The 27,164-nt window shown below is 44.1% G+C and overlaps 1 protein-coding gene across 1 annotated transcript in view; it reads right to left on the reverse strand.

Moving 5' to 3' along the window:
* The window catches only part of LOC126100239 (protein still life, isoforms C/SIF type 2), a 939,475-nt gene that overhangs the window by 178,478 nt on the left and 733,833 nt on the right, over nucleotides 1-27,164 (reverse strand). Inside the window, exon 5 of the mRNA XM_049910820.1 lies at nucleotides 778-960. Within this exon, the coding sequence (XP_049766777.1) occupies nucleotides 778-960 (183 nt within the window). The remainder of the gene's footprint in view (nucleotides 1-777; nucleotides 961-27,164) is intronic.

The following is a 27,164-nucleotide window of genomic DNA, read 5'->3' on the forward strand; positions in this document are numbered from 1 at the left end:
GGTTACACGTCTCCGTGGTCACCTCTTGTTCGCATTGACGGCACTTTGAACAGTGGACGTTATAGTTCAGATGTGTTACGACCCGTGGCTCCACCCTTCATTCGATCCCTGCGAAACCCTACATTTTAGGAGGATAATGCACGACCACATGTTGCTGGTCCTGTACGGGCCTTTCCGGATACAGGAAATGTTCGACTGCTGCCCTGGCCAGCACATTCTCCAGATCTCTCACCAACTGAAAACGTCTGGTCAATGGTGGCCGAGCAACTGGTCCGTCACAATACGCCATTCACTACTCTTGATTAACTGTGGTATCGTGTTGAAGCTGCATGGGCTGCTTTACCTGTACCAGCCATCCAAGCTCTGTTTGACTCAATGCCCAGGCGTATCAAGGCCGTTATTACGGCCAGAGGTGGTTGTTCAGGGTACTGGTTTCTCAGGATATATGCACCCAAATTGCGTGAAAATGTAATCACATGTCAGTTCTAGTATAATATATTTGTCCAGTGAATATCCGTTTATCATCTGCATTTCTCCTTGGTGTAGCAATTTTAATGGCCAGTAGTGTAGTTAATGTCCCCCTGCTAGCTAAGCAACATTAGCTTGATACATTTTCTTTTCTTTTTCTTTTGGGCACAAAGTTATTTGGAGTGGCCAAGGACTATGGGACACTGTGTAGAAGCAACTACCTGCCTCCCGCTTCTTCAGCAAGGTGACACGTGTTGGGCCAGCGGCCTGGTGCTCGAGGTGCGATGTAGAGGGGTCGGCTGGGCTTACCTTGGGGTTAGGCAGCTCGCCGCTCTGCAGGCTGGCCATGTAGCAGCGTAGCCGGAACTGCTCGCAGTGGAGTCGCTCCAGGTTCTCCTCCCACTGCACGATCTGGTTGTTGATCTGCTGCTTCGTCTCTGGGTCCGACACCACGCTCTGCTGCAGGTCCGCCATGTGTTTCAGCTTGTGGTCCTGCCAACAGCAGGCGCAACTGTTACTCACTCTTCGTCATTCAATGCTGATAATGGTTGTTGTCACTGACAGGGCCGTACCAGCGGAGTGGCATGACGGGTCCCTGCGAAGGGCACAGACACAGAGAGGGTGCAAAAACAGACCAGAAAAAGACCAAGCATGAAAAACATTTTTAAGAGCACGTATAGGCTGCATTCTCGCTGTTCGCTGCTGCCATATCGCACTCCGCTGTTCGCTGCAAACCTTATTACATTTACGCTGCAGCCTCGCTGCTCGCCAGGAGTCTTTACCTTGCAGTTGTTCCATAAAGGCTGTTGACATTTTTAAAATATCGGGTGTCCGATACATCGATATTTTAGAAGGAACATAATCAACGTCACTCGATATATCGAGAAAAATTGTCGGTGTATCGAAGGCAGAAATTGACGTACCGGCCAATAAAAATATCGGCTTCACACTGTAAATATACTGCCGGTTTCAGAGCTGCAATTTTGAGTATTGATTTATTATTAGATATTCTGTAAATCAACAAACTAGCACGCTGCCTATCCCCCTTAGAGCAAGAATTGAAAGGAAAACGGTGCACGTTCACTCTTGGCGATAACCACTTTGCTAACAACGGTAAATGCGTGTAAGTGGTACAGTAAAAGGTGTCCGATGGGCCTGTCGTTCGGTTTCGTCACATATCAGATTTGTCCGAACACTTCGTGTTGACTTCCCTGTTTTATCATTACTGCTAACGCTATCGACCTAGCAGCTGTAGTGTCAAAATTTCGTTGGGAAACTAAACGCTGCAGTTTCCGCTAGCAGCGCAGAGCACCGATTACGTCAGCATTTCCAAGGGCGTACCCAGGATCTGAACTAGGGGGAAGGGGGGGGGGGGCAGGTCATACTGGTCTCAGGAAATAAGGACTCGAGACAACATACAGCACTTCTTATTAAATAAAACAGTAAACCAGTGAAAAACTCGCTGGGTACGCCCATGAGCATTTCCCCTCACACGTCTCTCTGCCCCCAATGCAGAACCAATCTTGTCATTTAGATTTTTGTTCATCATTTTCAGCAACTGAATTTGAAGTATGCCGATGTGAAGAAATAGCACAGTAGATGCGTTAATCCAAACGATGTGTGCCATTTCATCACATCGTAAATCTTGTTATTCCATTCACATCGCCCCCCCCCCACCTCCCCCCAGTACAATCGGACTTTTTCTTTTGTGCCACATATACTTACTTTACACAGTTAAAGAGAAAGACTGGACGTGATGAAAGCTCACTGAAAGTAAAATTATGTTCTACTATAATTTGCAAATAACAACTTCAAATATCTTCCGAAAACTGAAAAAAATATAATTTAAAATAAAAATCTCGGAACTCGATGTTGCCACTTCGGTACTGATGTATCGATATATTGTGGAAAGAACGTCGCCGATATACGTCGATAATTTTGGCAAAAGAACCGAGATATCGATATTTTATCAACAGCTCTAATTCACATAGCTAGCAGAGCGCTAACAAACTCGACACTGCTGGGGTGATCTTGAAGCAGCCAATCACAGCTCACGTTTCAGGACATGCGGCGGTGATCGCGGTGCGAAACACAGCCTAGCTTGATATTATCGCTTGCTGAAGATGACAACGAACAGTCGGGCGAGCAGCGACGGTGCAGGTTAAATATGCTGGTTGACTCAGTGGGCTTGTTTTATCATCGTCAGGCCACGCCAACGAGCAGCAGACAGCGAGGTGGCAGCATGAACACACCATAAGAATTGACCAGGGGAGGCTGATCGGCTCTCCTAGTCCTCATGGTCCTGTCTTCTGCCTAAGAGATGCAGCCTTCACCTCAGCCCACGACTGTGAACGCACGCTGTTGTCACAGCGTAATTTCTACAGTGACGTTTCGTTTGCGTAGCATCTGTGTTACTAAACGTCTGTCGTACATCACCGTTCATTGCTCCTGTTTCATGACCCCAGTTACAGATTGCCTGTCTGATGACAACAAAAATTTGATTTTCAATATTTCACGTAATTATTGAACGAATTTAAAATTTTAAAATGCTGTCGTAAGCTACTCATTAACAGATATAATCTTACGTTAAAGGTTTAGCACAATAAGAGAATTATTGCAGTTAGAAACTGAGTACGTGTCTTGAGGCAGTGTAAATCATGGATAGGGCCCGGATTTTAATGAAAAGTCATATTTTTTTCTCTGAACTTTAGGTACTGTAGTGAACAAAATTGTATTTTTATTGTGCATATAAAGTCATATTTATGCCTTTTTCAATACTAGGTCATATTTCGCCCAAATTTCTCCATAATTGGTCATATTTCGGCTAGCTTTTGACAAAAATGCCTATACTCGTATTTGTTGTGTCTAGGACACAAGAATGAAAATATGAGAATGCTGCTCACATGCCAGTGTGTCAGGGTGAAATGATAATTAAATCAAGAACCTAAGCTGTTGACAAGCGTTGATATACATCAAAGGGGACAGTTGAAAATGTGTGCCCCGATCCGGACTCGAACCCGGGATCTCCTGCTTACATGGGAGATGCTCTGTCCATCTGAGCCACCAAGGCCACAAAGGATAGTGCGACTGCAGGGATTTATCCCTTGCACCCTCCGTGTGAGACCCACATTCCCAACTTAATGTCCACACACTACATTCGTAGTGCCCCTACTCATTACTCGCGGCAGACAATCTTACCGAGTCCCGTAAGATTTCGGGCAATGCGTGTGCATCCAGCAGAGAAGAAGAAGGTCGATGGCCGGTTAGCTTTAACTATATGAAGATGGTATTGTCACAAACTTCACAATTACTACAAAACTTTGTCAGGAATGTAGTAGACAAGCAGCGTTAACACGCTAATCGGTTCGCTGACTTAAGAGATTGTCGCGCGGGATCAACAAAACGCTCTCGAAGCCAACTAAGGCGGCTTCCGACGTAATAAAAATCGGAAACCCGGTCACATGTTCAGTTTGAATATAAACTCAGTCCGGTTCAACATGCAGAAAGTAAAACGCTGCAACAACATGAAGATGTGAGGTTTTGTTCGTGGTTTTGCAGAGAAGTTTAGCATTGACAGGGAAATATTATTTTGTAAAGTATGCGAAGTTCAACTAGTGTAGAAAAGCGCCTTCACGTGCAGCAGTACCATAATACCGCCACAAAGGCATCTCTGTGAAGAGATGTGCTGAAAATAATGACAAAAAACGCTGTTATTTGAGCAGACATATCTCTCTTCAGCTGTCAGTCATTCTTCAAGGACTCTTGTTAGATCATGGTGTTTTGCAACATTCCATTGGAGAAGTTGAAGAATCTACGCTTCAAGCAGTTCTTGGAGAAGTACACAACACATGAATCCAAACTGGGAAAGAACTATTTATCTGTGTGCTAAGAGTAGGTGCTCAACAAAATACGAAATAGTCCTGCTGACCAAAAGGTCTAGGTGTTCACAGATGAAACCAACGACGTGAGTGGGCGTTATGTTGCAAATGTTGTTGTTGGTGGTCTAAATGTTGACGAGCCTGCAAAAATTGTCCACCTAACGTGTGAAGGTCTAGTGAGAGAGTAAGAAAATTCGACAACTGCCATTTTGTCTGACAAATCTATGAAGCTATTGCGACTGGATAGTGTAAACACAGACGAAATTTGCTAGTACTAACAAACTGTGCTTCGTACAGGTCTGAATCAGCCAATGGGCTTAAGTTTCCCTATCTTAGTATTACGTATGCTACTTGCCTTCACAAGCGTTACACAAAGTTGTAGAAGAGGAGCGATGAAATTACCCTATTGTGGACAAATTAATTTCCAGTAGCAAGAAAATCTATGTGAAAGCTCCGCTACGGGTGCAGATATTCAAGGAACAAGCATCTTCTTAAGAGCGAGCGAGAGTCACATCCACAGTCAGAGAGTGTAAAACAACAAACATCAGAGGCAGACGCTACAAGAGAGGCGTTGTTTATCACGGAGAGGCTTAAAGTTGAAATTTCGAGAGCGTACGTTTGAAGAGGAGTCGGGGCAACGTATCATTTCCTCTCACATGTGTCTCGCGAAATGACCACGACTATACAGTTCGAGGAATTAGAGCTCATAAGGAAGTTTACGGACAGTCACTTTTCCTACGCACTATTGTGAATGTAACAGAAGAAGATGGAAAAGTTGTACCAGAGATACTCTCCGCCAAGTACCGTTTGATTGCTTGCGGATTATACTACTGCAGTCATAAAGTTTTGAGCCTGACGCCTGCACATTAGGCATCCACAATAACTTGCATGTCACTTAAGATACCGCGTAACACAGCGTACATCGCACTGGGTAAACCGTGACTTGTTCGGGTCATTAGTCAGACTTTTGTAACATGTACTACGGCTGAGCGTTACTGCTGTTGCGATATCGCCCACCGTTTGGGAGCGGTTGGCACTCACCAACACTGCAACCTCTTCAATCTTGCGCTAAGTTCTAATCGTTTGTGGCCGGCCACAACGCACATCATCTTCCAAATTATCTATTACTTGGGAAAAAAACCGTAGGTACCGTCTAAACAAAACACTGCGACATAATGAGTAGTCACTAAAACTTGCTGCATCATCTGAAACGTTTCCGTAGCGTTTTTGCTCGATTTATGGCAGTACTTTGTCTGTCCGTTGTCCCAGCTGCAACACAATCGAGTTCCGACACACTCATTCAAATCGCCGTCACAGCTTCAACTGCTCATAACACATGCACCCAACTGTCTCTTGCTGCAGCGAGAGACTAACCGACAAGGTCCCACACTAAGGTGCTATCAACGTCCTCTAATGCACCACACCATCGCTATGCGCCCAGTCTTGTGACTTAATGATTGTACTACTTAGATATACACTGAGGCGACAAAAGTCATGAGATACCTCCTAACATCGTGCCAGACCTTCTTTTGCCCGACGTACTGCAGCATTTCGACGTGGCATGGACTCAAAAAATCGTTGTTTTAAGTCCCCTGTAGAAATAATACTGAGACATGCAGCCTCTTTAGCCGACCATAATTGCGTATGCGTTGCCGGCGTATGATTTTGTGTACGCGCTGACCTCTACATTATGTCTCATAAATGTACGATGGGATTCATGTCGGGCGATCTGGGTGACCAAATCATTCGCTCGCACTGCCCAGAATGTTCTTCAAACCAGTCGCGAACAACTGTGGACGTATAATATGACACATTCTCATCGATAAAAATTCCATCTTTGTTTGAGAACATTAAGTCCTTGAATGGCTGCAAATGCTCTCCAAGTAATCGAACATAACCACTTCCAGTCAATAATCGGTTCAGTGGGACCTGAGTCCATTCCACGTAAACACAGCCACATCAATATGGAGCCACCACCAGCTTGCACAGTACCTTCCTGAAAACCTGGGTCTATGGCTTCGAGGGGTCTGCGTCACACTTGAGCCCTGCCATCAGCTCTTACCAAGTGAAATCGGGTTTCGTCTGACTAGGCCACAATTTTCCAGACTCCTAGGGCCCAACCGATATCGTCACGCGTCCAGGAGAAGCGCTGCATGCGATGTGCTGCTAGCGAAGGCACTCGCGTCGGTCGTCTGCTGCTATAGCCCATTCACGCCAAATTTCACCGCACTGTACTAACGGATATGTTCGTCGTCCCACATAGATTTCTGCGGCTGTTTACAATGTTGCTTGTCTGTTAGCACCGAAAACTCTACGCAAACGCCGCTGCTCTCGGTCGTGATATTTCCTCTGGAATCCTAATACTGTATACCTCGGAATATTGAATTCCCTGTTTCCGGAATGGAGTGTCCCATGTGTGTAGCTACAACTACCATTCCGCGTTGTAAGTCTGCTAACTCCAGTCGTGCGGTCACAATCTCATCGGAAACCTTTTCACATCTACATCTCCATGGATACTCTGCAAATCACATTCAAGTGCCTGGCAGAGGGTTCATCGAACCACCTTCACAATTCTCTATTATTCCAATCTCGCATAGCGCGCGGAAAGAATGAACACCTATATCTTCCCGTACGAGCTCTGATTTTCCTCACTTTGTCGTGGTGATCGTTCCTCTCTATGTAGGTCGGTGTCAACAAAATATTTTCGCATTCGGAGGAGAAAGTTGGTTATTGGGGTTTCGTGAGAATATTCCGTCGCAACGAAAAACGCCTTTCGTTTAATGATGTCCAGCCCAAATCCTGTATCATTTCTGTGACACTCTCTCCCATATTTTGCGAATCACGTGAGTGCAAAAGACAGCTGCGCCAATGCACTGGCCTTTTATACCATGTTTACGCGATATTGCCGCCATCTCTATAATTATGTGCATATCGCTACCCCATGATTTTGTCACCTCAGCGTAGATACTTTCCTTTCTCTATGACTTGAGTATGTACCCTCTGAATAGCAGACTGCAAGCAATACTCGTGGCGAAGAAAAAGGTTTAGAGAGATACGTGGCTGTGAATATAGCAGGTGTACTGTGCAGTCAGTGTCTTAATACATTTGACAACTGAAGTATCACTTTTCGTATAAAGCCTGCCGAGACTTCTGGATCAATGGGCAGGAGAGAGAGAGAGAGAGAGAGAGAGAGAGAGAGAGAGAGAGAGAGAGAGAGAACGACTAGCAGGATTAGCAACACTCTGCATAACACCGACCAAGAATCCATAAATCAACTGAAGGTTGACGGCTACGTTTGACGTTTACGTTGATTAATGAATGAGAGTGTGCAACGAAGTCACTGGGGAACACCTATCGACCGGTTACTCCTTCTCTATTAAAAAAAAATTTCTTGCTTATAAATTGGCTTTCAGTGTAAATCCAGTGCCCCTGTTTTAGCACAGGAATGGAACTAACCTCTTGTCGTTGAGCGATACGTCAGCCTAAAATTGGAAATTTCTCTCTTAAGGTCACGAGAGAGTATTTTCCGCTCCTCCTGGCTGGTATTGCTCTTTAAAGCGATAGTGTGGTAATCATGAGCCGGCCGCTGTGGCCGAGCGGTTCTAGGGGCTTCAATCCAGAACCGCGCTGGTGCTACGCTCGCAGGTTCGAATCCTGCCTCGGGCATGAATGTGTGTGATGTCATTAGGTTAGTTATGTTTAAATAGTTCTAAGTCTATGAAACTGATGACCTCAGATGTCCGATAGTGCTTGGAACCATTTGATTTTTTGGTAATCATGAAACGCAGATTTAACCCCTTTATGCCGTGCGTTGCGAATTCGTATGACACCAGAGCGATGCTAATAAATGGAAGGTTAATTGTTTTTGAGTGCCAGTGACGGTAGGTGCAGATTCTACAGGAAGCTGTCAAAGCCTTTGACAAGTGATTTCTTCTCCTGAATGTATTGGGTACATCTCGAGCGGCTTTGTGTTCACGCCTTTGCTCACGACACGCAGCAGAAAAGCTGTCATCATTGCTTTGACGATTATAGACAGAGTTAAGTTTATTTACTTTTGAATACATTGTGGGAGTATGGAGTGATCAGTGTTATTACAAAATAAATTTACTGTAAAAAACAGTCTTGATCACAAATTATTTATCTCGGTGACCGGTTTCGACCACAACTGTGTTCATCTTCAGACCATTGAGTAAGAACCTCTTTCTGGTGGTAAATCATTGTTGTGGTCGAAACCGGTCACCGGAAAAAATAATTTGTGATCAAGACAGTTGTTGATAGTAAAGAAAGAGTTAAGTTTATTTCTGAAAATTATTTTATTATTCTGTAGTATCCGTGATGTGAGGAAAATCAGATTTTGATTTGCATGTGCCAGTGAATTTCAAAATAATGTTTGTGTAAAATACCCATTATTAGGCGATTGTTACCTACGTGAGCACATGTTAGAGATGAAATCAAGTGTTGTGGAAGCAAATATTTCCGTCTATTTGTAGCACCACAATACTTCAGTGACCAAATGTATTTATTATTTTACGTTGTATATACTCTGATTTATTAAAGTTTTCAAATATCCGACCTCAACACTGTTCTGTCTGACTACATTTCGCATTTATTACGCTCTGGAAATCCTAGCAAACTGGTAGTACTGCCAACCGGTTCCAGTTACGTTTACTCGATCTGACGCAGTAGATTATTGGCCTAAGGTTACAGACACGAGGCAAAGACGTAAAAGACCACACTGTAAAGGAGATACAATATTCGTGTTTAGTGAGTGTGACGCTCATCCGTCACTAAACAAGAGATTAATTTGTTACCGGGAATCTCACAAATAAGTCTACATTGTATATTATAAAATTATTTAAAATGTATGCGGCCATAACTTTTTTAATCGCTTAACTCCTATCAATGTGTCGTCAAAATATTAAATTACAATGTTTTACTAAACGAAGTGTTTTAAGTGTTAATTTTCTCAAGTGTCTGTTGTTGCAAATACGCAACATACCAAATCACACCTGACGTATATCTTAGATTTGACTGTATGTACTCTATAGATTTACTGCTTTTTATTTCAGTTAGAAATGTATTCAGGTATTTAACGATTAAGTCTAACGAAAGGGAGAGACTGGCTGATTGGATGCTTGTTTGATTTGGGGGAGCCGGCTGCTGTGGCCTAGCAGTTCTAGGCGCTTCAGTCTGGAACCCCGCTGCTGCTACGGTCGCAGGTTCGAATCCTGCCAAGCGCATGGATGTGTTTGATGTGCTTAGGTTAGTTAGGTTTAAGTACTTCTAAGTCTAGGGGACTGATGGCCTGAGATGTGAAGTCCCATAGTGCTCAGAACTATTTGAACCATTTTTGATTTGGGGGGGGGAGGGGACCAAAAGCGAGGCCATCGGTCCAATCGGATTAGGGAAGGATGAGGAAGGACTCTGTCCACTCGTGTATCCTTGATGACTGCACGACACAAAGCTTTAGCCTCTCCTTTTCCCATAGACATCGACATTGGACTGTTGACGACTGGAAACATGTTGCCTGGTCGGACGAGTCTCGTTTCAAATTCTATCGAGTGGATGGACGTATACGGATATGGAGACGACCTCGTGAATCCATGGACTCTGCATGTCACCAGGGGCTGTCCAAGCTGGTGCAGGCTCGGTAATGCTGTGAGGCATGTGGAGTTGGAGTGATAAGGAAACTCTGATACGTCTAGATATAATTCTGACAGGTGACACGTACATAAGAATCCTGTCTGATCACCTGCATCCTTTCATGTTCATTGTGCATTCCGGCAGACTTGGGCAATTCCAGCAGGACAATGCGATACGCCACACGTCCAGAGTTGCTACAGAATGGCTCCAAGAACAATCTTCTGAGTTTAAAAACTTCCGCTGGCTACCAGACTTCCCAGACATGAGCATATCTAGAATGCCTATTAAGGATTTATGGACAGCCCTGCAGGATTTATGAAGTCAGTTCTGTCCAGCACTACTAGTCGAGTCGATGCTGCGTCGTGTTGCGGCACTTCTGTGTGCTCGTGGGGGCCTTACATGATATTAGGCAGGTGTACCAGTTTATTCGGCTCTTCAGTGTATAAATAATGTTGCGTTACTCTTTCCGTATCAGTCTTTGTGTCTCAAGGTAACGTGTGCAAACGGGATAGACGTGCATGGCTATTCAAAATGGTCTAGACCCTTTCAAGAGATTGTAAATATGTATGAACCGTTAACCATAAAGCACGTGTCCATTCTAGAGGTCCAATCGATCGACACTCGACTCAAAGCGTTTGCATCGATGTCAGTCACAACTCTCCTAGTATATCCTCGTTAAGACATGTATGTTGTGCAGAGTGGAAGGTGTGGAAACAGTGTTTTTGGTGTAACCCCGCAGCTAAAAATCAGACGGTGTCAGGTCCGATGAACGTAAGGGCCTTAACAGTAGCTGCAGATTGCCAGCTGATGCACAGCTGACGCATCGCCGTGGTGACACAGTATTCAAGAACTCTCAGACGTCATTGTGGAAGTGTGAAGGAGCACCTTCCTGTTGTAATATGAAATTATCGCCGTCCTCCTGCAATTGCGGCATGAGACACAGCTCAGCTGAATTATGTTCAGGTAAGAGCGTTCACTGATCTTCGACTCTGCAAAGAAAAAGGGTCCATACACGTTTTTTACCTTGACAACGTTTCGGGATCCACGGACAAGTTCGACAACAATGTGGGGATTCTCTGCTGCCCATACTGTACCACACAGGTGAAAAGTAGTCTCATCGTTGAAAATCAACGTGCAGGTGAAATCTTCCACCTCCATGAAGTGTCGCATATCAGTGCAAAACTGTCCGTACAAACGGTTGTGGCCATGTGTAATGCCTTGGAACAAATGAACACGGTATGGGTTCATTTGCAGATGTTTCTCGGCACTCTCCAGCCAGTTGGTTGTGAAATTCCTAGGAAGCGACTGGCACGAGACTTTGATTTTTGTAGACATCTACGGAATGTTTCCATAATCCCTTCAACTTGATACTCAATTATCGATGGATATACATTCTTTTTTGCTTTTACAACAATAACGCATTTCGTTAAAGTTCTGGGAATGCATTGTGTGATAGGTGCGCCGGCTGCGGTGGCCGAGCGGTTCTAGGCGCTTCAGTCTGGAACCGCGTGACTGCTACGGTCGCAGTTTCGAATCCTGCCTCGGGCATGGATGTGTGTGATGTCCTTAGGTTAGTTAGGTTTAAGCAGTTCTAAGTTCTAGGGGACTGATGACCTCAGATGTTAAGTCCCATAGTGCTCAGAGCCATTTGAACCATTTTCGTGATAGGTCCTGAATTTCCGACGCACTGCTGTTGCGGACTTCCTCTTGCGGAACATCACACGAAATGCCTTCCCCGTTGGTGTATCTGCCACATAGCTGGAGATTACTCTAAAACTAAGGAAAAAGCTTGAAATGCTATTTCCATACCTGTACTCATATAACACCTAACCTCAATATAAACATCATCCATAATCACTTGAAAGTGTCCATATCATTTTGAAAAACTCTGTATTTGAACCACAGAATTATATTTATTCTTTCCCTTCGTTTATTTTTCTTAGCTGAATAGGCAAGGCGGGCTGTTTGAAATATAAACGAATTATGGAGATTTTTCAGTCAAATCCCACTTAGCTGTCTTTGATTTATTCCCTGCACAATACCGTCTCATTCAAAAAGTAGCAGATGGGACAAAAAAAATTGTCACAACTAGGAGACATCAAGCCAACAGTTTGTAATCCCACCTTGATAATGGTGTCAGTTCGGCGAGGAAGAGAGTCCACAAGTTTCTTCATGTACGCCATTCACAGCTGAAGTCACTCATTGGTGATTATATCCCGTAGAGAGATCACAATGCGGTGATGTTGACTACTACGTTTCGACCGCTGTTCAAAACAGAGCCATATATTTTATATCGGATTAAGATCGAGTGATTTAACGTGCCAGTCGAAATGCGGATGGGTGCCGTTGTGTTCGTTAGACCAGGAATGTATCCGGGAAGCCCTGAGACCATGGATGTTGTCATCCTGAAAGAGGGCAGTCTCCACAGCATACTCACCAAGAAGATGCAAAGAACAAGGCTACTTTCGTCACCGAGAATGATGAACTGTACTTCCTGATTCTTGTTAAAGGTAACATGAATGTCTGGACTCAAGTCATGGTGCGAAAAACATTCCCGGAAACATCAAAGAAGCATCTCCGGCCCCTCACTCTGCGCATACTTCGTGTTCTCAATTTCACGTCGAATGTGTAATGCATCAAAAAACAACGCAGTCACAATACTATTTGTAGCAAGACTGGAGAGTCACAGCGCACGAAAGGCTAATGTTACTGCTTCACAAATATTTTTTATTCCAGGAAGTAACTATTGACTTGAAACTTCGTGGTAGATTAAAACAGTGTTCCGATCCGACACTCGAACTCGGGACCTTTGCCTTTCGCGGGCGAGTGCTCCACCGACTAAGTTACCCAAGCATGATTCACGACTCGCACTCACAGCTTTACTCCCGCCAGTATCTCGTCTCTTACGTTTCAAACTTCATAGAAGCTCTCCTGCGAAACTTGCAAAACTAGCACTCCTGGAAGAAAGGATATTGCGGAGACTTGGCTTGGCCAGAGCCTGGGGGATGTTTCCAGAATGAAATTTTCACTCTGCTGTGGAGTGTGCGCTGATATTAAATTTCTTGGCAGATTAAAACTTTGAGCCGGACCGAGAATCGAACTCGGTCCGGCACACAGTTTTAATCTGCCTAGAAGTTTCATATCAGCCCACACTCCGCTTCAGAGCGAAAATTTAATTCTGGGAACTGTACACTTATTTTGATGGCAATCTGTATTTTTTTGCGATCAACTACGCAATAGGCAACCAATGCGAGTGTACCACAAACGCAGCTAAGGGATAAATTTAAATTGAAAATCCGTCCCAATATATGCTTAGCAGGGCTTACCAACCGAAACTGTTAAAGGGTTCGCCGTTTTGTAGACACAAGGCCGAAATTTAATTTCACTCTTTGCTTTTCGGTGGCCTGTTTATAAAACTGCAGCTGCGCTTTAAATTTCTCTGTTTAGAAGCTTTTAATTTACGCTTCCTCTCAGGCATCAAACGCAGTGCTGACAGATTTTTGCAATTCAAAGGTGTCAATATTCACTTTTTCGCAAGAGATAAATTATAGAGGGTGCCTGCATTGTTTTATACTCTGCCCAAAACCTGTTTCTTTTTTTTCGGCGAGATACTTATTTCTCACTGTAGCGGTCTAACAGCTCTTATTCACAGCACTGATTTCGGCTTCAACCATTTGAAAGTGTCATTTTCTTTTTTGTTCGTTCTTTCGGGATCCACAAATATTGATACCCCATCGTGCTGCTGACCAGCGGATAGAATAATGTGTCTTTTATGTCAATACTCGAGTACTTATACATTTGACATTTTCGGTTTCCGTAAAAGATGCCTAATACTTGCACATATGCTAAATACTTGGATATTAAGAATATACTAACTCAAAAAAAGATCTGAATTATTGAAATTCTCCTCTAAGTGGCATTTAACAAAAGCCAAATGTGAGGACACGCGAAAGTTTGGTTTTGATTGCAGGCACAATACCAGAACTTCACTCCAGACGGTCTCTACGTATTCCAGTTGATTAATAAAATAACAGTGGACGCTAAATATTCTTCATGTATCTGGATGGTATCTTTCCACCAAAACGTAGGCGCTACCAAGCATCACTCGGGTTTAGAATTTTTGTTACTACACTGAACTACAAGCAGGACTGAAACCTGTGGCGTGATAAACGATTTTCTTAAAATAATATTTATTACTCGAAGTAATTATATCACACAGCTAGTTTGAAGAATTACCAGTGGCTGATACTGCGTATTTTTGAAAGCGCTGACATTTTCTATCGAATCTTCTCTTAAATGACCAGGACTGTAGTATATTTAAATAGCCTACATCCGTGTAAATCTACCTAGGGTACAGAAATTCTTGCCCCAGGTCTTCACCACTAGGAGCAGTATTACGTCTGAAGTGACATAATGTTGTTGTTGTGGTCTTCAGTCCATAAACTGGTTTGATGCAGCTCTGCATGCTGCTCTATCCTGTGCAAGTTTCTTCACCTCCCAATACCTACTGCAACCTACATCCTTCTGAATCTGCTTAGTGTATTCATCTCTTGGTCTCCCTCTACGATTTTTACCCTCCACGCTGCCCTCCAGTACTAAATTGGTGATCCCTTGATGCCTCAGAACATGTCCTACCAACTGATCCCTTCTTCTAGTCAAGTTGTGCCACAAATTTCTCTTCTTCCCAATTCTATTCAATACCTCCTCATTAGTTATATGGTTTTCAGCATTCTTCTGTAGCATCACATTTCGAAAGCTTCTATTCTCTTCTTGTCCAAACTATTTATCGTCCATGTTTGACTTCCGTACATGGCTACACTCCATACAAATACTTTCAGAAACGACTTCCTGACAATTAAATCTATACTCGATGTTAACAAATTTCTCTTCTTCAGAAACGCTTTCCTTGCCATTGCCAGTCTACATTTTATATCCACTCTACTTCGACCATCATCAGTTATTTCTCTCCCCAAATAGCAAAACTCCATTACTACTTTAAGTGTCTCATTTCCTAATCTAATTCCCTCAGCATCACCGACTTAATTCGACTACATTCAATTATCCTCGTTTTGCTTTTGTTGATGTTCAGCTTATATCCTCCTTTCAAGAATCTATCCATTCCGTTCAACTGCTCTTCCAGGTCTTTTGCTGTCTTTGACAGAATTAAAATGTCATCGGCGAACCTCAGAGTTTTTATTTCTTCTCCATGGATTGTAATTCCTACTCCAAATTTTTCTTTTGTTTCCTTTTCTGCTTGCTCAATATACAGATGGAACAACATCGGGGATAGGCTACAACCCTCACTCCTTTCCAAACCACTGCTTCCCTTTAATGCCCCTCGACTCTTATAACTGCCATCGCTGCCATCTGGTTTCTCGTCTGTAAAGAATCCGCCTTAGTATTTTGCAGCCGTGACTTATTAAACCGGTAGTTCGGTAATCTTCACATCTGTCAACGCCTGCTTTATTTGCGATTGGAATTATTATACTCTTCTTGAAGTCTGATGATATTTCGCCTGTCTCATATATCTTGCTCACCAGATGGTAAAGTTTTGTGAGGGCTGGGTCTCCCAAGGCTGTCAGTAGTTGTTTCGACTTAGGTCTTTCAGTGCTCTGTTAAACTCTTCACGCAGTATCATATCTCCCATTTCATCTTCATCTACATCCTCTTCCATTTCCATAATGTTGTACTCAAGTACATCGCCCTTGTATAGACCCTCTGTATACTCCTTTCACCTTTCTGCCTTCCCTTCTTTGCTTTGAACTGGGTTTCTATCTGAGCTCTTGATATTCATACAAGTGGTTCTCTTTTCTCCAAAGGTCTCTTTAATTTTCGTGTAGGCAGTATCTATCTTACCCCTAGCGAAATACGCCTCTACATCCTTACATTTGTCCTCTAGTCATGCCTGCTTAGCCTGCACTTCCTGTCGATCTCATTTTTGAGACGTTTGTATTCCTTTTTGCCTGCTTCATTTACTGCATTTTTATATTTTCTCCTTTCGTCAATTAAATTCAATATTTCTTCTCTTAGTCCTCGTCTTTTTACCTATTTGATAATACTCATTTATCGTTCCGTGTCAGTCGCACGTTATTTAAATTAGATTACACGTTTGGATAACTCTGGATCATCTTCTGATCTAATGTGCAACTGAGGAGGAACAATAAATGAGAATTATTTTAATTATTTAAACAGTTGCTGAATCTGGGAGGACGATGATGTCTACCATAGTGACACAATATTCCCTCTGTCAACACAGATTTTACGATAAAAATTCTGATAAAGTACGCGAGTTGGTAGTCCTGCATGACACGGGTCCATGTGCTGCAAAGAGAATTATATTGGAAAAGGAAAAACTGTACACTACAGTAAACCTTGTTATGAAAACATAAGGCGTCCATGCTGAAACTACGGCACGAGCCAACAGGGCACAGATTTGAATAGACAACGCAGCTGTAAGTAGTCGTGACGATCGTTGTGGCTCACAGGGAATGGCGGCTTTCTCGGCGAATTTCATTCATGAAATCTTCTAGGGTTATCCGCATCAACGAAGAAAACGTTTGTTTTGAAAAGACAAAGCTACTGTGGTGTGCCAAAGGTTCTGGAATTCGGTCATCAAAGAGGCAGTGGAATAACAGTACATGATATTTCCGTCTGAGCTCCGCCTGGGATGTGCGTTAGCGAAAATACATCAGGAGCGCTTGATGTAAAAGCGGCGGAAGCAGCGGGAGGTACAGACAGACAGGCAGCACCAGGACCTGACGACTGGATCCTTGCTGCTCTCATCTGTTACTTTCCCCTCTTTGGGGAAGTGTGAGGGGGAGTTTATAGCCTTTCGGCTTTTACTCCCCTGTGTACGTGTGTGTGTGATTATATCTGTAGTTTTTTGGTGTCTGTGAAATGTGATGACTGTTCTGTTTGTGTCTGGTATTTGCCTGAGGTTGGCGAGATGTTTGCTGTTATATGGGAAGGAGCAGGATTTGGGATTTGATATTGGGATTTTCTCTTCGACTTAATCGTCGAAGATCGTCATGGGGCGCTTGTGCTTGTCGTGGGACATGTCATACCGACCTAGAGAGCGGATCTGGAAAAACCCTCATAGAAGGCCTTTGCCAGATTTTGGAAACGCTCTCTCAGGAGAGGGATTTCATCTGCGGCGTGCAGATCATCTATGGGGAATCCAAGAGGTAAATGCAATGCCCTTCTGAGAGCGCGGTTCTGCAGCCTCTCGAGTTTGTCCAGGTGCTGCTTTGCCGCGTATCCCCAGACAGGGCACGCATATTCCATTACCGGCCGGATCAGGGCCTCGTACACATTAACTGCTGCTGGGTAGGGAAGGGAGCTGGTTGAATTCAGGATTGGGTATAGGATGGACATTCTGGCGCAGACCTTCCTGTGGATCTCGTCTATGTGGGGTTTCCACGTAAGACGAGAGTCCAAGGTTACGCCAAGGTACTTGGCGGTTCTGCGCCAGGGGACGACTGGATCCCACTCCCTCCCCATCTCCCCAGCCACCGATTGTGACGTCTCTTCCGGAGGCCAGTGATTGGCCCACCCGTTGGGCCTCGGTTGATTGGTTGATTCGAAGAGGGGACCAAACAGCGAGGTCATCGGTACCTTCGGATTACGGAAGGATAAGGAAGGAAGTCGGCCCTGTCCTTTCAAGGGAACCATCACGGCATTTGCCTCAAGCGACTTAGGGAAATCGTGGAGAACCTAAATCAGGATGACCGGACGCGGGTTTGCATCGTCGTCCTTCTGAATGCGAGTCCAGTGGGCTAACCACTGCGTTACCTCCCTCGGTAAAGGCAGAAGAATGATTTTGCTATACACTGAAGCACCAAGGAAACTGGTGTAGGGATGGGCATTCAGATATAGAGATATGTAAACAGGCAGAATATGGCGCTGCAGCCGGCAACGCCTATATAAAATAGTGTCTGGCGAAGTTGTTAGATCAGTTACTGCTGCTACAATGACAGGTTCTAGTACTAGTTCTGCAAGGTTCGCAGGAGAGCTTCTGTTAAGTTTGGAAGGTAGGAGACGAGGTACTGGCAGAAGTAAAGCTGTGAGGACGGGGCGTGAGTCGTGCTTGGGTTGCTCAGTTAGTAGACCACTTGCCCGCGAAAGGCAAAGGTCCCGAGTTCGAGTCTCGATCGGGCACACAGTTTTAATCTGCCAGAAAGTTTCATATCAGCGCACACTCCGCTGCAGAGTGAAAATCTCATTCTGGAAAAATCCCCCAGGCTGTGGCTAAGCCATGTCTCCGCAATATCCTTTCTTTCAGGAGTGCTAGTTCTGCAAGTTTCGCAGGAGAGCTTCTGTTAAGTTTGGAAGGTAGGAGACGAGGTACTGGCAGAAGTAAAGCTGTGAGGACGGGGCGTGAGTCGTGCTTGGGTTGCTCAGTTGGTAGAGCACTTGATCGCGAAAGGCAAAGGTCCCGAGTTCAAGTCTCGGTCCGGCACACAGTTTTAATCTTCCAGGAAGTTTCATATCAGCGCATACTCCGCTGCAGAGTGAAAATCTCATTCAAGATTTAAGTGAGTTTGAACGTGGCGTTATAGTCAGCGCACGAGCGTTGGGTCGAAGCATCTCCGAGATAGCGATGAAGTGAGGATTTTCCCGTACGACCATTTCACTAGCGTACCGTGAATATCAGGAATCCGGTAAAACATCAAATCTCCGACATCGCTGCGGTCGGAAAAAGATGCTGCAAGAAAGGGACCAACGACGGCTGAAAAGAATCGTTCAGCGTGACAGAAGTGCAATCCCTTCGCAAACTGCTGCGGATTTCAGTGCCAGGACATCAACAAGTGTCAGCGTACGAACCATTATATGAGCTTTCGGAGCGGAAGCCCCACTCGTGTACCCTTGACCACTAAATGACACGAAGCCTGACGCCTCGCCTGATCCCGTCAACACCGACATTGGACTGTTGATGACTGGAAAGCTGTTGCCTGATCGGTTTGGGCCCTCGGCGGAAGACTTTACAGTCATGTGGTTATAAAGCAACGGACGGACATGAAACTGATATTTCGCCTGAAGATGGGTAGTAAACTCATCGAAACTTTGTGACAAACGACTCGTTTGTATATTAACGCAAACATTTCCCTATTCTGTGTTGTAATAAGCTTTTGTTACTGTTCTAAAGCACATGAGGCTGAACTGTTTGAAGTATATACAGAAAAGCTGTACAAAATAAACGAACAAGAGGACAATATTGCAGAAAGGGCAGAGGAAACAGACACAGACTGAACACTGGAGATCTGATATCACGAGCTGTAGTCTGCTACCTTAGCCACCTTGCCACACCATTGTATGAGATCGATTACAAATTTTCCCTTAACTGATGCACTCGAGACCATCTGAGAACAATATTCATTTCCTGCTTCATGTAGTAGCCAGAACTTTGAATTATTCAAGATAAGTCATGATCACCAACATAATCTTCTTCCTGAAAAAAATCTTTTGACTGGAAACCAGTTTCGATTACGCAGATTCATATCAAAAAATAAAAAGTCAAGCCACTGTACTTAAAATATATAATAATACGACATCAATGACAAAATTTAATCTGAGCGGTTTTTTATAATCATATTTACGGACAGAAAAATATGCGACATCACAGCTGTAATCAAAAGACGTAAATCGAAAATGTGAAATGATTAGACTGATAAAATAATGTCCTTAGCTGAACATATCAACCTATGTGCTTCTGTTATATACGTATGTTAATGGCACTGCGTGAAATACAGCATTTTAGAGAATGCCAAGGTAATGTACAGAATACCTAAAATCAAACGTCAAAGTATGAAAACACTAATATTTTATGCATCACCTAGGCATCGTATACTTTTCTGGTTGTCTGCTGGAAAAGTATATAATACGCCTAATCCTGCCATTTCTTTCCGCCACCACTACTTACGGTGGCCGTCGGGTCTTTATTCAATGGTTGCGGAGACACCGTATTGTTGTACGGCGTCCAACTATCACGCCACGGATATCGCCATAATAGTTTTCCTGTGTATAGCATCCGGCTAAAGTTCCACAGACGCGCTCCCGTCATCCTTTCCCATTGTTCTGGTATCACGATATCGGAAGGGAGTTTAATGCCAAGACAGGAATCACGCCATGCTGACATGCAACGAAGGTTCTGCGATGAATTATGTCAAGTAAGAGACAATGTTGCTAGAAACTGTGTTTACTTAACCTAAACCAGTTACCAAAAGTTAGTCAACGATGTGAAATAGGGTAAGACGATCATGAAGAAGAAACTACGGAACTACTGGCTGCTGAAACACTATGACGTAATGATGGTCTAGAATAAAGCTAAGTTGATCTATCCTGTTAAACAGGGTACGAGTATTATCCAGCTTTTGTTACGGTTCCGAGTTATTTGACATACTCCACAAAGCCCAGACGGGTACTCGTCATGGAGTAGGCGGGACAGGATGTTGAAAGAAGAATGTAAGAACATTGCCCGCCATTATACTGAGCTATACACTCGCCTCTGTATGTCTTGCCAGAAGACGCAAAAAGGTGTTAAAAAAGTGGTGTCAAGCCAATGGTTTTTTCGGAATTCAGTTGTATCCCATTGATTTTTCGTCCCATCCTGATAGAGTGTTCAAGTTCATAATGGTCTACCAAGACCATCTGACTAAGTTTGTAGTTCTCAGGGCTCTGAAATCAAAGAGAGCGGGAGAACCAGCCTACAACCTCGTCGACATTTTTGTGTTGCTTGGTGTTCCAACGAGTCTACAGCCCCATAACGGCAGGAAATTTGCAATGTGGTAAGCAGCCTACAGGAGTATTGGTCCACTTTGAAGACCGTCCATGGTAAGCGGCCCTTTCACAAAGTCAGGGGAGCGTCGAAACAGCAAATCAGGTCATTGAATGTATGCTCTATGCTTGGATGCAAGACGAAAAAAATACCTGCTGAAATGACGGACTGCGGTTCGTATAGCTTATGAAACACAGAGCTTTTCATTATGGAATTGATTGATCACCATACGAAGCTCCGTTCGGTTGCAAAGATAGAGCATGTCTCTCGATGTCGCCCCTGCCGATGACGTTTTACAAGATGTAGAAGCCGAGGAAGAGCTGGAAAATTTTTAGAGAGCTTACGGATAACACAGATCGAAAGACGAGATGAAACAGCTTCCCGTTGAAGACCTAAGCATAAATGCAATCCGTGATGGAGAAAACTAAAACAATGACGAAGTCAAGGTTATCCAAAAGCCTTTCATTTCTGTGGTTACTGAAAATCCTTCTTTTTGTGGTATTCGTCGCGTCTGCTTAAAAGAAACCAGCGGTGCTCATACATGTCAAAAGTGTGGCCGAAATGTTCATGCCATTTGTGGATATTCTCCTAAAGACGATGAGGGCGACGAAGAAGAAGATTATGGGATTGGCATTTTGTGTACTGTTTGCTTCAATATTGAGAAAGGCATCCAAAGTAAAGAGGCAACGGACTTGCCGCTGTGGTAACACCCCGTCAGATCACCGAAGTTAATCGCTGTCGGGCTGGGCTAGCACTTGGATGGGTGACAATCCGGTCTGCCGAGCGCTGTTGGCAAGCGGGGTGCACTCAGCCCTTGTGAGGCAAACTGAGGAGCTACCTGATTGAGAAGTAGCGGCTCCGGTCTCGTAAAGCGACATACGGCCGGGAAAGCGGTGTGCTGACCACATGCCCCTCCATATCCGCATCCAGTGACGCTTGTGGTCTGAGGATGACACGGTGGCCGGTCGGTTCCGTTGGGCCCGCCAAGGCCTGTTCGGATGGAGTAGCCAAAGTAAAACTAATTCGAAACTGAACCTCGAGATTCAAGCCAAAAAATGAGAATCGATTCAGACAAAAAAATCCCTCCTGTGCCCTTCGGTGCCATTTTGTGAGTTCCGATATCTGACGTCGACAAAGGACGGGGTGACCCAGACAATCTGTTGGCAGTTGTTACGAACGTGACGGGAGATGGCTTTTACCGACTTGGAGCTGCAGAATGAATCTCGGAAAGGCTGTACGCAAGATCAAAATTCACCGTATGTCCAAAGGACTTAATGAGAATTGAAGTTCCTGACCACGAAGTACCTCTCGGATCTGCGGCTATTTCTCAGCCCACAGGAAGCAACCAAGGATCCGTCAGGTGTACGTGCAAAACGAAATGCCAAAATACGAGGTGCCTTTGTGTCAAAAAGAAAATACAGTGCAATTCAAAATGTCACTCTGGCCTTCACTGCTGCAACAAGTAGGTGATGCCAGTTATGCTTTCTGTATTACCACTAAGATATTCTTTTCGCATTCTTATTTAAGTCGTGAAATGTATGAACAAGATCAAATTGTCAAAATGTGAAGTGTTTTCTTTGTGAAGAAGAAAAGTGATTACATTGTAACAAGTACTTCAATCTTCGTTCTGCTTTCATTGTTTTCCGGTAAGAGTATTCTGTGCTTTATTTCGTAGTTTTGTTCCTTCAGTTGCAATCGCGCACTAATTTTTAAAGTCTTCTCATTTAGTGTCCTTTTAACACTTTGCGTAAAGGTACTGGTCGTTCTGTATTATACCTAGTAATTATATAGAATGCTTAGGAAAGGTATGTAACATTTTCACAAAAAACTTTCATTTCATAGTTTGCCTAAAACCATCAGGCGCTCTATACATTCTATAGGATACCGGGATTTCACATAAAGCCGCTAACATATGTACAGTCACCTGTTCCATTCTTACCGGGCATTTGGAGTGACATCTCATGACAATGTTGGCAGATACAAGCTGGTGGGTTAGAAGGAGCAGGCATTTGGCGGGAAAATCGGTAAACAGCCGAAGCAACTCCAGAAAGAAGCGAATCTTGATCAGATTCTATACATATCTTCAATACAAATGGTGAGCTAAAGCCCTTTGTTTTTCTGGCTGTATGTGAGGGGTAATCTTAGGAATTACTGATTGAAAGGCTGATTCATGACGACGGTTTGTCTTTATAATTTACCACAGCTACACCAGACAAAGTCCGGTCCTAGATACTTAGTGATATTTGCACGAAGCCAGGGCATGTCGCTAGTGCAGTATACATGGTGTCCCCGCAGGAATGGTCAGTGTTCAGGGATATGACAGGAACGATGATTCGAATCAAAAAACTACAGTGAATATGAGCTCTAAAATACATATCTTAAGAGGTACGACCAATTGCTCAGTAGAAGAGTTGTATTTCAGACTAGGAAGTCGAGTAAGTGCTCATAGTGTTTAAGGTATGTATTTTAGAGCCGATGTTAAGTGGACTTTTGTGCTCCGAATGAACTTTTCTGTCATATCCCTGAATATTGACCATTCTTCCTGTGACAACCTGTATACGTGTATTTCATGACATGCTCGTATGTGCTGGTCGAGGAATAACTTTTTGTTGTTCCATCGTTTTACATTTGGGAATTACATCTCTTGACCGATTTTAGGTATGATTCCATACGGTTATACAGTCTTTTAGTAGTATTCAGGGTGATAGACCTTCATAAACCATATGCCAGATTTTCATATTCTCTCGCTCGCTACGTAAAAACTATTATCCCTATAGAAAAAAAGGAGCAGAGCCATTTTGCAGGAAATTTAATGTAGTTTAATTTTGTACCAGCATATACTTTCGCTGGAGACCACAGTTTGTGAGATATTCAGGAAAAAAGTGACGTTCAACCGAACTTCTTTCCCACTCTATCTCTCGCCGGTCAGGATTTCTAGTACATTGTTTGTGGAAGTCCCTGATAAAACTGTACAAAAATTTCCGACTACCTGAACTATTCCTGATATTCAAACTTTTTCTGGTCTCTATTGATTGCGCTATTAAGCCACCAACAAAGTCAAAAATGGTTCAAATGGCTCTAAGCACTACGGGTCTTAACATGTGAGGTCATCGGTCCCCTAGACTTAGAACTACTTGAACCTAACTAACCTAAGGACATCACACACATCCATGCCCGAGACGGGATTCGAACCTGCGACCGTTGCAGCAGCGCGGCTCCGGACTGAAGCGCCTAGAACCGCTCGGCCACAACGGCCGGCGTACCAGCATTGTCGGCCACTTCGTTAAGATTATGAATTTAAATGTGCCCGTGTAGGTAATGATGAAACAAACGATCTTTGTGAGCGTTACGCTTAAACTAATTACGTTGACAATTCGATCCAAACTTAGCCCTTACAGGCACGGTACTTTCATAGTCATAAGGCCTGACGAATACAATGGTGTAACTGTTCATTTTATACTTTTAAAATACACAAAATTGTTAGGTAAAATTTAAACGAACGTCAATTTTACAATTAGTAAGTGCTCGATTAAGCTTCTGGCGTCGTAAGGCCAGTCAATGAAGACCAAGAAATGTCACATATGAGAAACAAAATATTTGTACGATGGTAGGAGGGAGTGTGTGTTGGTCACATACTAGAAATACAGACCGGTGGGGACTGAATATTGGAGTTGGGATGCTTCTGAATGTCACTCTTGTACGTTTTTCTTAAATAACTCGAAAATTACGGCCTCTAGCGAAAACGTACCCCAGTACAAAATTTAGCTACATTGAATTTAATACAAATAGGGTCTGTCCATTTTTCCTGTAGGACTAACAGTTCGCACGTAGTGAGCGAGAATATGAAAATCTCCCGCATGTTTTATTAAGGCCAGCTATAACACTGCGGGTTGCATAGGACGACAGCGTTAGGGGCAGCTGAATCACCTTGTATATGATTATAAAAGAAATGCACAGTTTATTACTGACATTTAGTGTTATCTGCATACGTTAAGCTTATTGGATTTATTTTGTACGGACCTACAATGTTCTGCGTGATCGAAACTGCTAGTTGATCAAAACGTTATTCATGCTTCAGCTTATCCTGGTGATCACGACTGTCCTTAAATTTCTCATTTATATCGTAACATACATCACTGGAGGGCTGAATGAGCTCTGTGGCGTTTCAGTTCGAATAGAGCCTAAAATGAAAGTGAGTTCAGTGATCAGAAACCATTCTGGCAGGAGGGGTTAGAATCGAAGTCTGAATCGCAGCACGTGAGACCGCTTAACTAAGCGTGTGTGGAGGCACTGATGGCTGCTGCGGGGCCCCGGGGCGCCACCAGGAGTTGGCAGCTATGCAGACGGTCACGGCGAAAGTTGGTCAGACCGAATTAATCCCCGGGGACTCATTAGTGGCGAGGCCGCGGGACAAAAGAGGTAGTCCGAACGCCGTCAATCGAAGCGTTGTCGCGACAAAAGCCCGCGCCCGAGCGCCTCTCAAATCTTTCGCTGCTCCCCCCCCCCCTCCCCTCCCCCGAACCACTAGTGACGTCGCTCTCTTCTCTCGTTACGCTCTCTTTTCCTTTCATCACCTCGCGAAATTTTCCTTTATGCGGGCATAAAGCCGGCCCGGCGCGCAGAAGGGTGTATTGTGAAGGGCGGAGCGTGTGTAAAAACACGCGGCGTCCGGGCCCGCCTCAAAGGCCCTGTCCTGTGCCGCTCCGTCTATCTCGCCCCTGGACGAATATCGCTCCCCGGGCCAGCAGGAGGCGGGCAGCGAACGCGCGCCGCGGCATCGCTAAAGCTCGATGGCTCGAGAGCACGACATCTTCGCAGGAGGTAAACAGCAGTGTCGCCAAGGCCGTAGCCCCCATCTGCGTCCCTTATTATTTATTGCAGCACTTGTCTCGAGATCGGGATACCATTCGCTCCCCTTATACGCAGCGACAAGTGCTAGTCGTATAGCGGCAACGGCAATGTCGTCCAAATCTTTCCGGGTAAACTAGGCCAAGCAGCCGTTCACACTTCCACCGACAAACAATGCGGAGCTTGAATGTCCCGAATTTCTATACAAAGGGCGAACTGAATTTCGCTCACTCTGACGTCACAGTGTGATTCTTTGTGTGCTAACAGTAGGAAAAGTCAAATTTCGTGCGTAATTTCGACAGAAAATGCACGTCAAAGAGATGCAATTTGGCAACACTAATCAAATATAGCACTATAGTTTCCTTCAGTACCATTTACGTGTGGGCGGAGTTCTAAAACTACCGCAGGCTACCACTGACTATTTTAAGTAACCGTTATTGTTGTTGTGTTGTTGTGGTCTTCACTCCAGAGACTGGATTGATGCAGCTCTCCATGCTACTCTATCCTGTGCAAGTTTCTTCATCTCCCAGTACCTACTGCAACCTACATCCTTCTGAATGTGTTTAGTGTATTCATCTCTTAGTCTCTCTCTACGATTTTTACCCTCCACGCTGCCCTCCAATACTACATTGGCGATCCCTTGATGCCTAAGAATATGTCCTACCAAGGGATCTCTTCTTCTAGTCAAGTTGTGCCTCGGCCGGCCGCAGTGGTCGTGCGCTTCTAGGCGCTGCAGTCTGGAACCGCGAGACCGCTACGGTCGCAGGTTCGAATCCTACCTCGGGCATGGATGTGTGTGATGTCCTTAGGTTAGTTAGGTTTAACTAGTTCTAAGTTCTAGGGGACTAATGACCTCAGAAGTTGAGTCCCATAGTGCTCAGAGCCATTTGAACCAAGTTGTGCCACAAATTTCTCTTCTTCCCAATTCTATTCAATACCTCCTCATTAGTTATATGATCTACCCATCTAATCTTCAGCATTCTTCTGTAACACCACATTTCGAACGCTTCTATTCTCTTCTTGTCCAAACTATTTATCATCCACGTTTCACTTCCATACATGGCTAAACTCCATACAAATAACTTCAGAAACGACTTCCTGACACTTAAATCTATGCTCGATGTTAACAAATTTCTCTTCTTTAGATACTATTTCCTTGACATTGCCAGTCCACATTTTATATCCTCTCTACTTCAACCATCAGTTATTTTTCTCCCCAAATAGCAAAATGGCTCTGAGCGCTATGGGACATAACTTCTGAGGTCATTAGTCCCCTAGAACTTAGAACTATCTAAACCTAACCAACCTAAGGACATCACACACATCCATGCCCGAGGCACGATTCGAACCTGCGACCGTAGCGGTCGCGCGGTCCCAAATAGCAAAACTCATTTACTACTTTCAGTGTCTCATTTCCTAATCTAATTCGCTCAGCATCACCTGATTTAATTCGATTACATTCCATTATCCTCGTTTTGCTTTTGCTGATGTTCATCTTATATCCTTCTTTCAAGACACTGTCCATTCCGTTCAGCTGCACTTCCAGGTCCTTT

This window comes from Schistocerca cancellata, chromosome 9 (genome assembly GCF_023864275.1).
Source record: "Schistocerca cancellata isolate TAMUIC-IGC-003103 chromosome 9, iqSchCanc2.1, whole genome shotgun sequence".
In the NCBI taxonomy this organism is placed as follows: domain Eukaryota; kingdom Metazoa; phylum Arthropoda; class Insecta; order Orthoptera; family Acrididae; genus Schistocerca; species Schistocerca cancellata.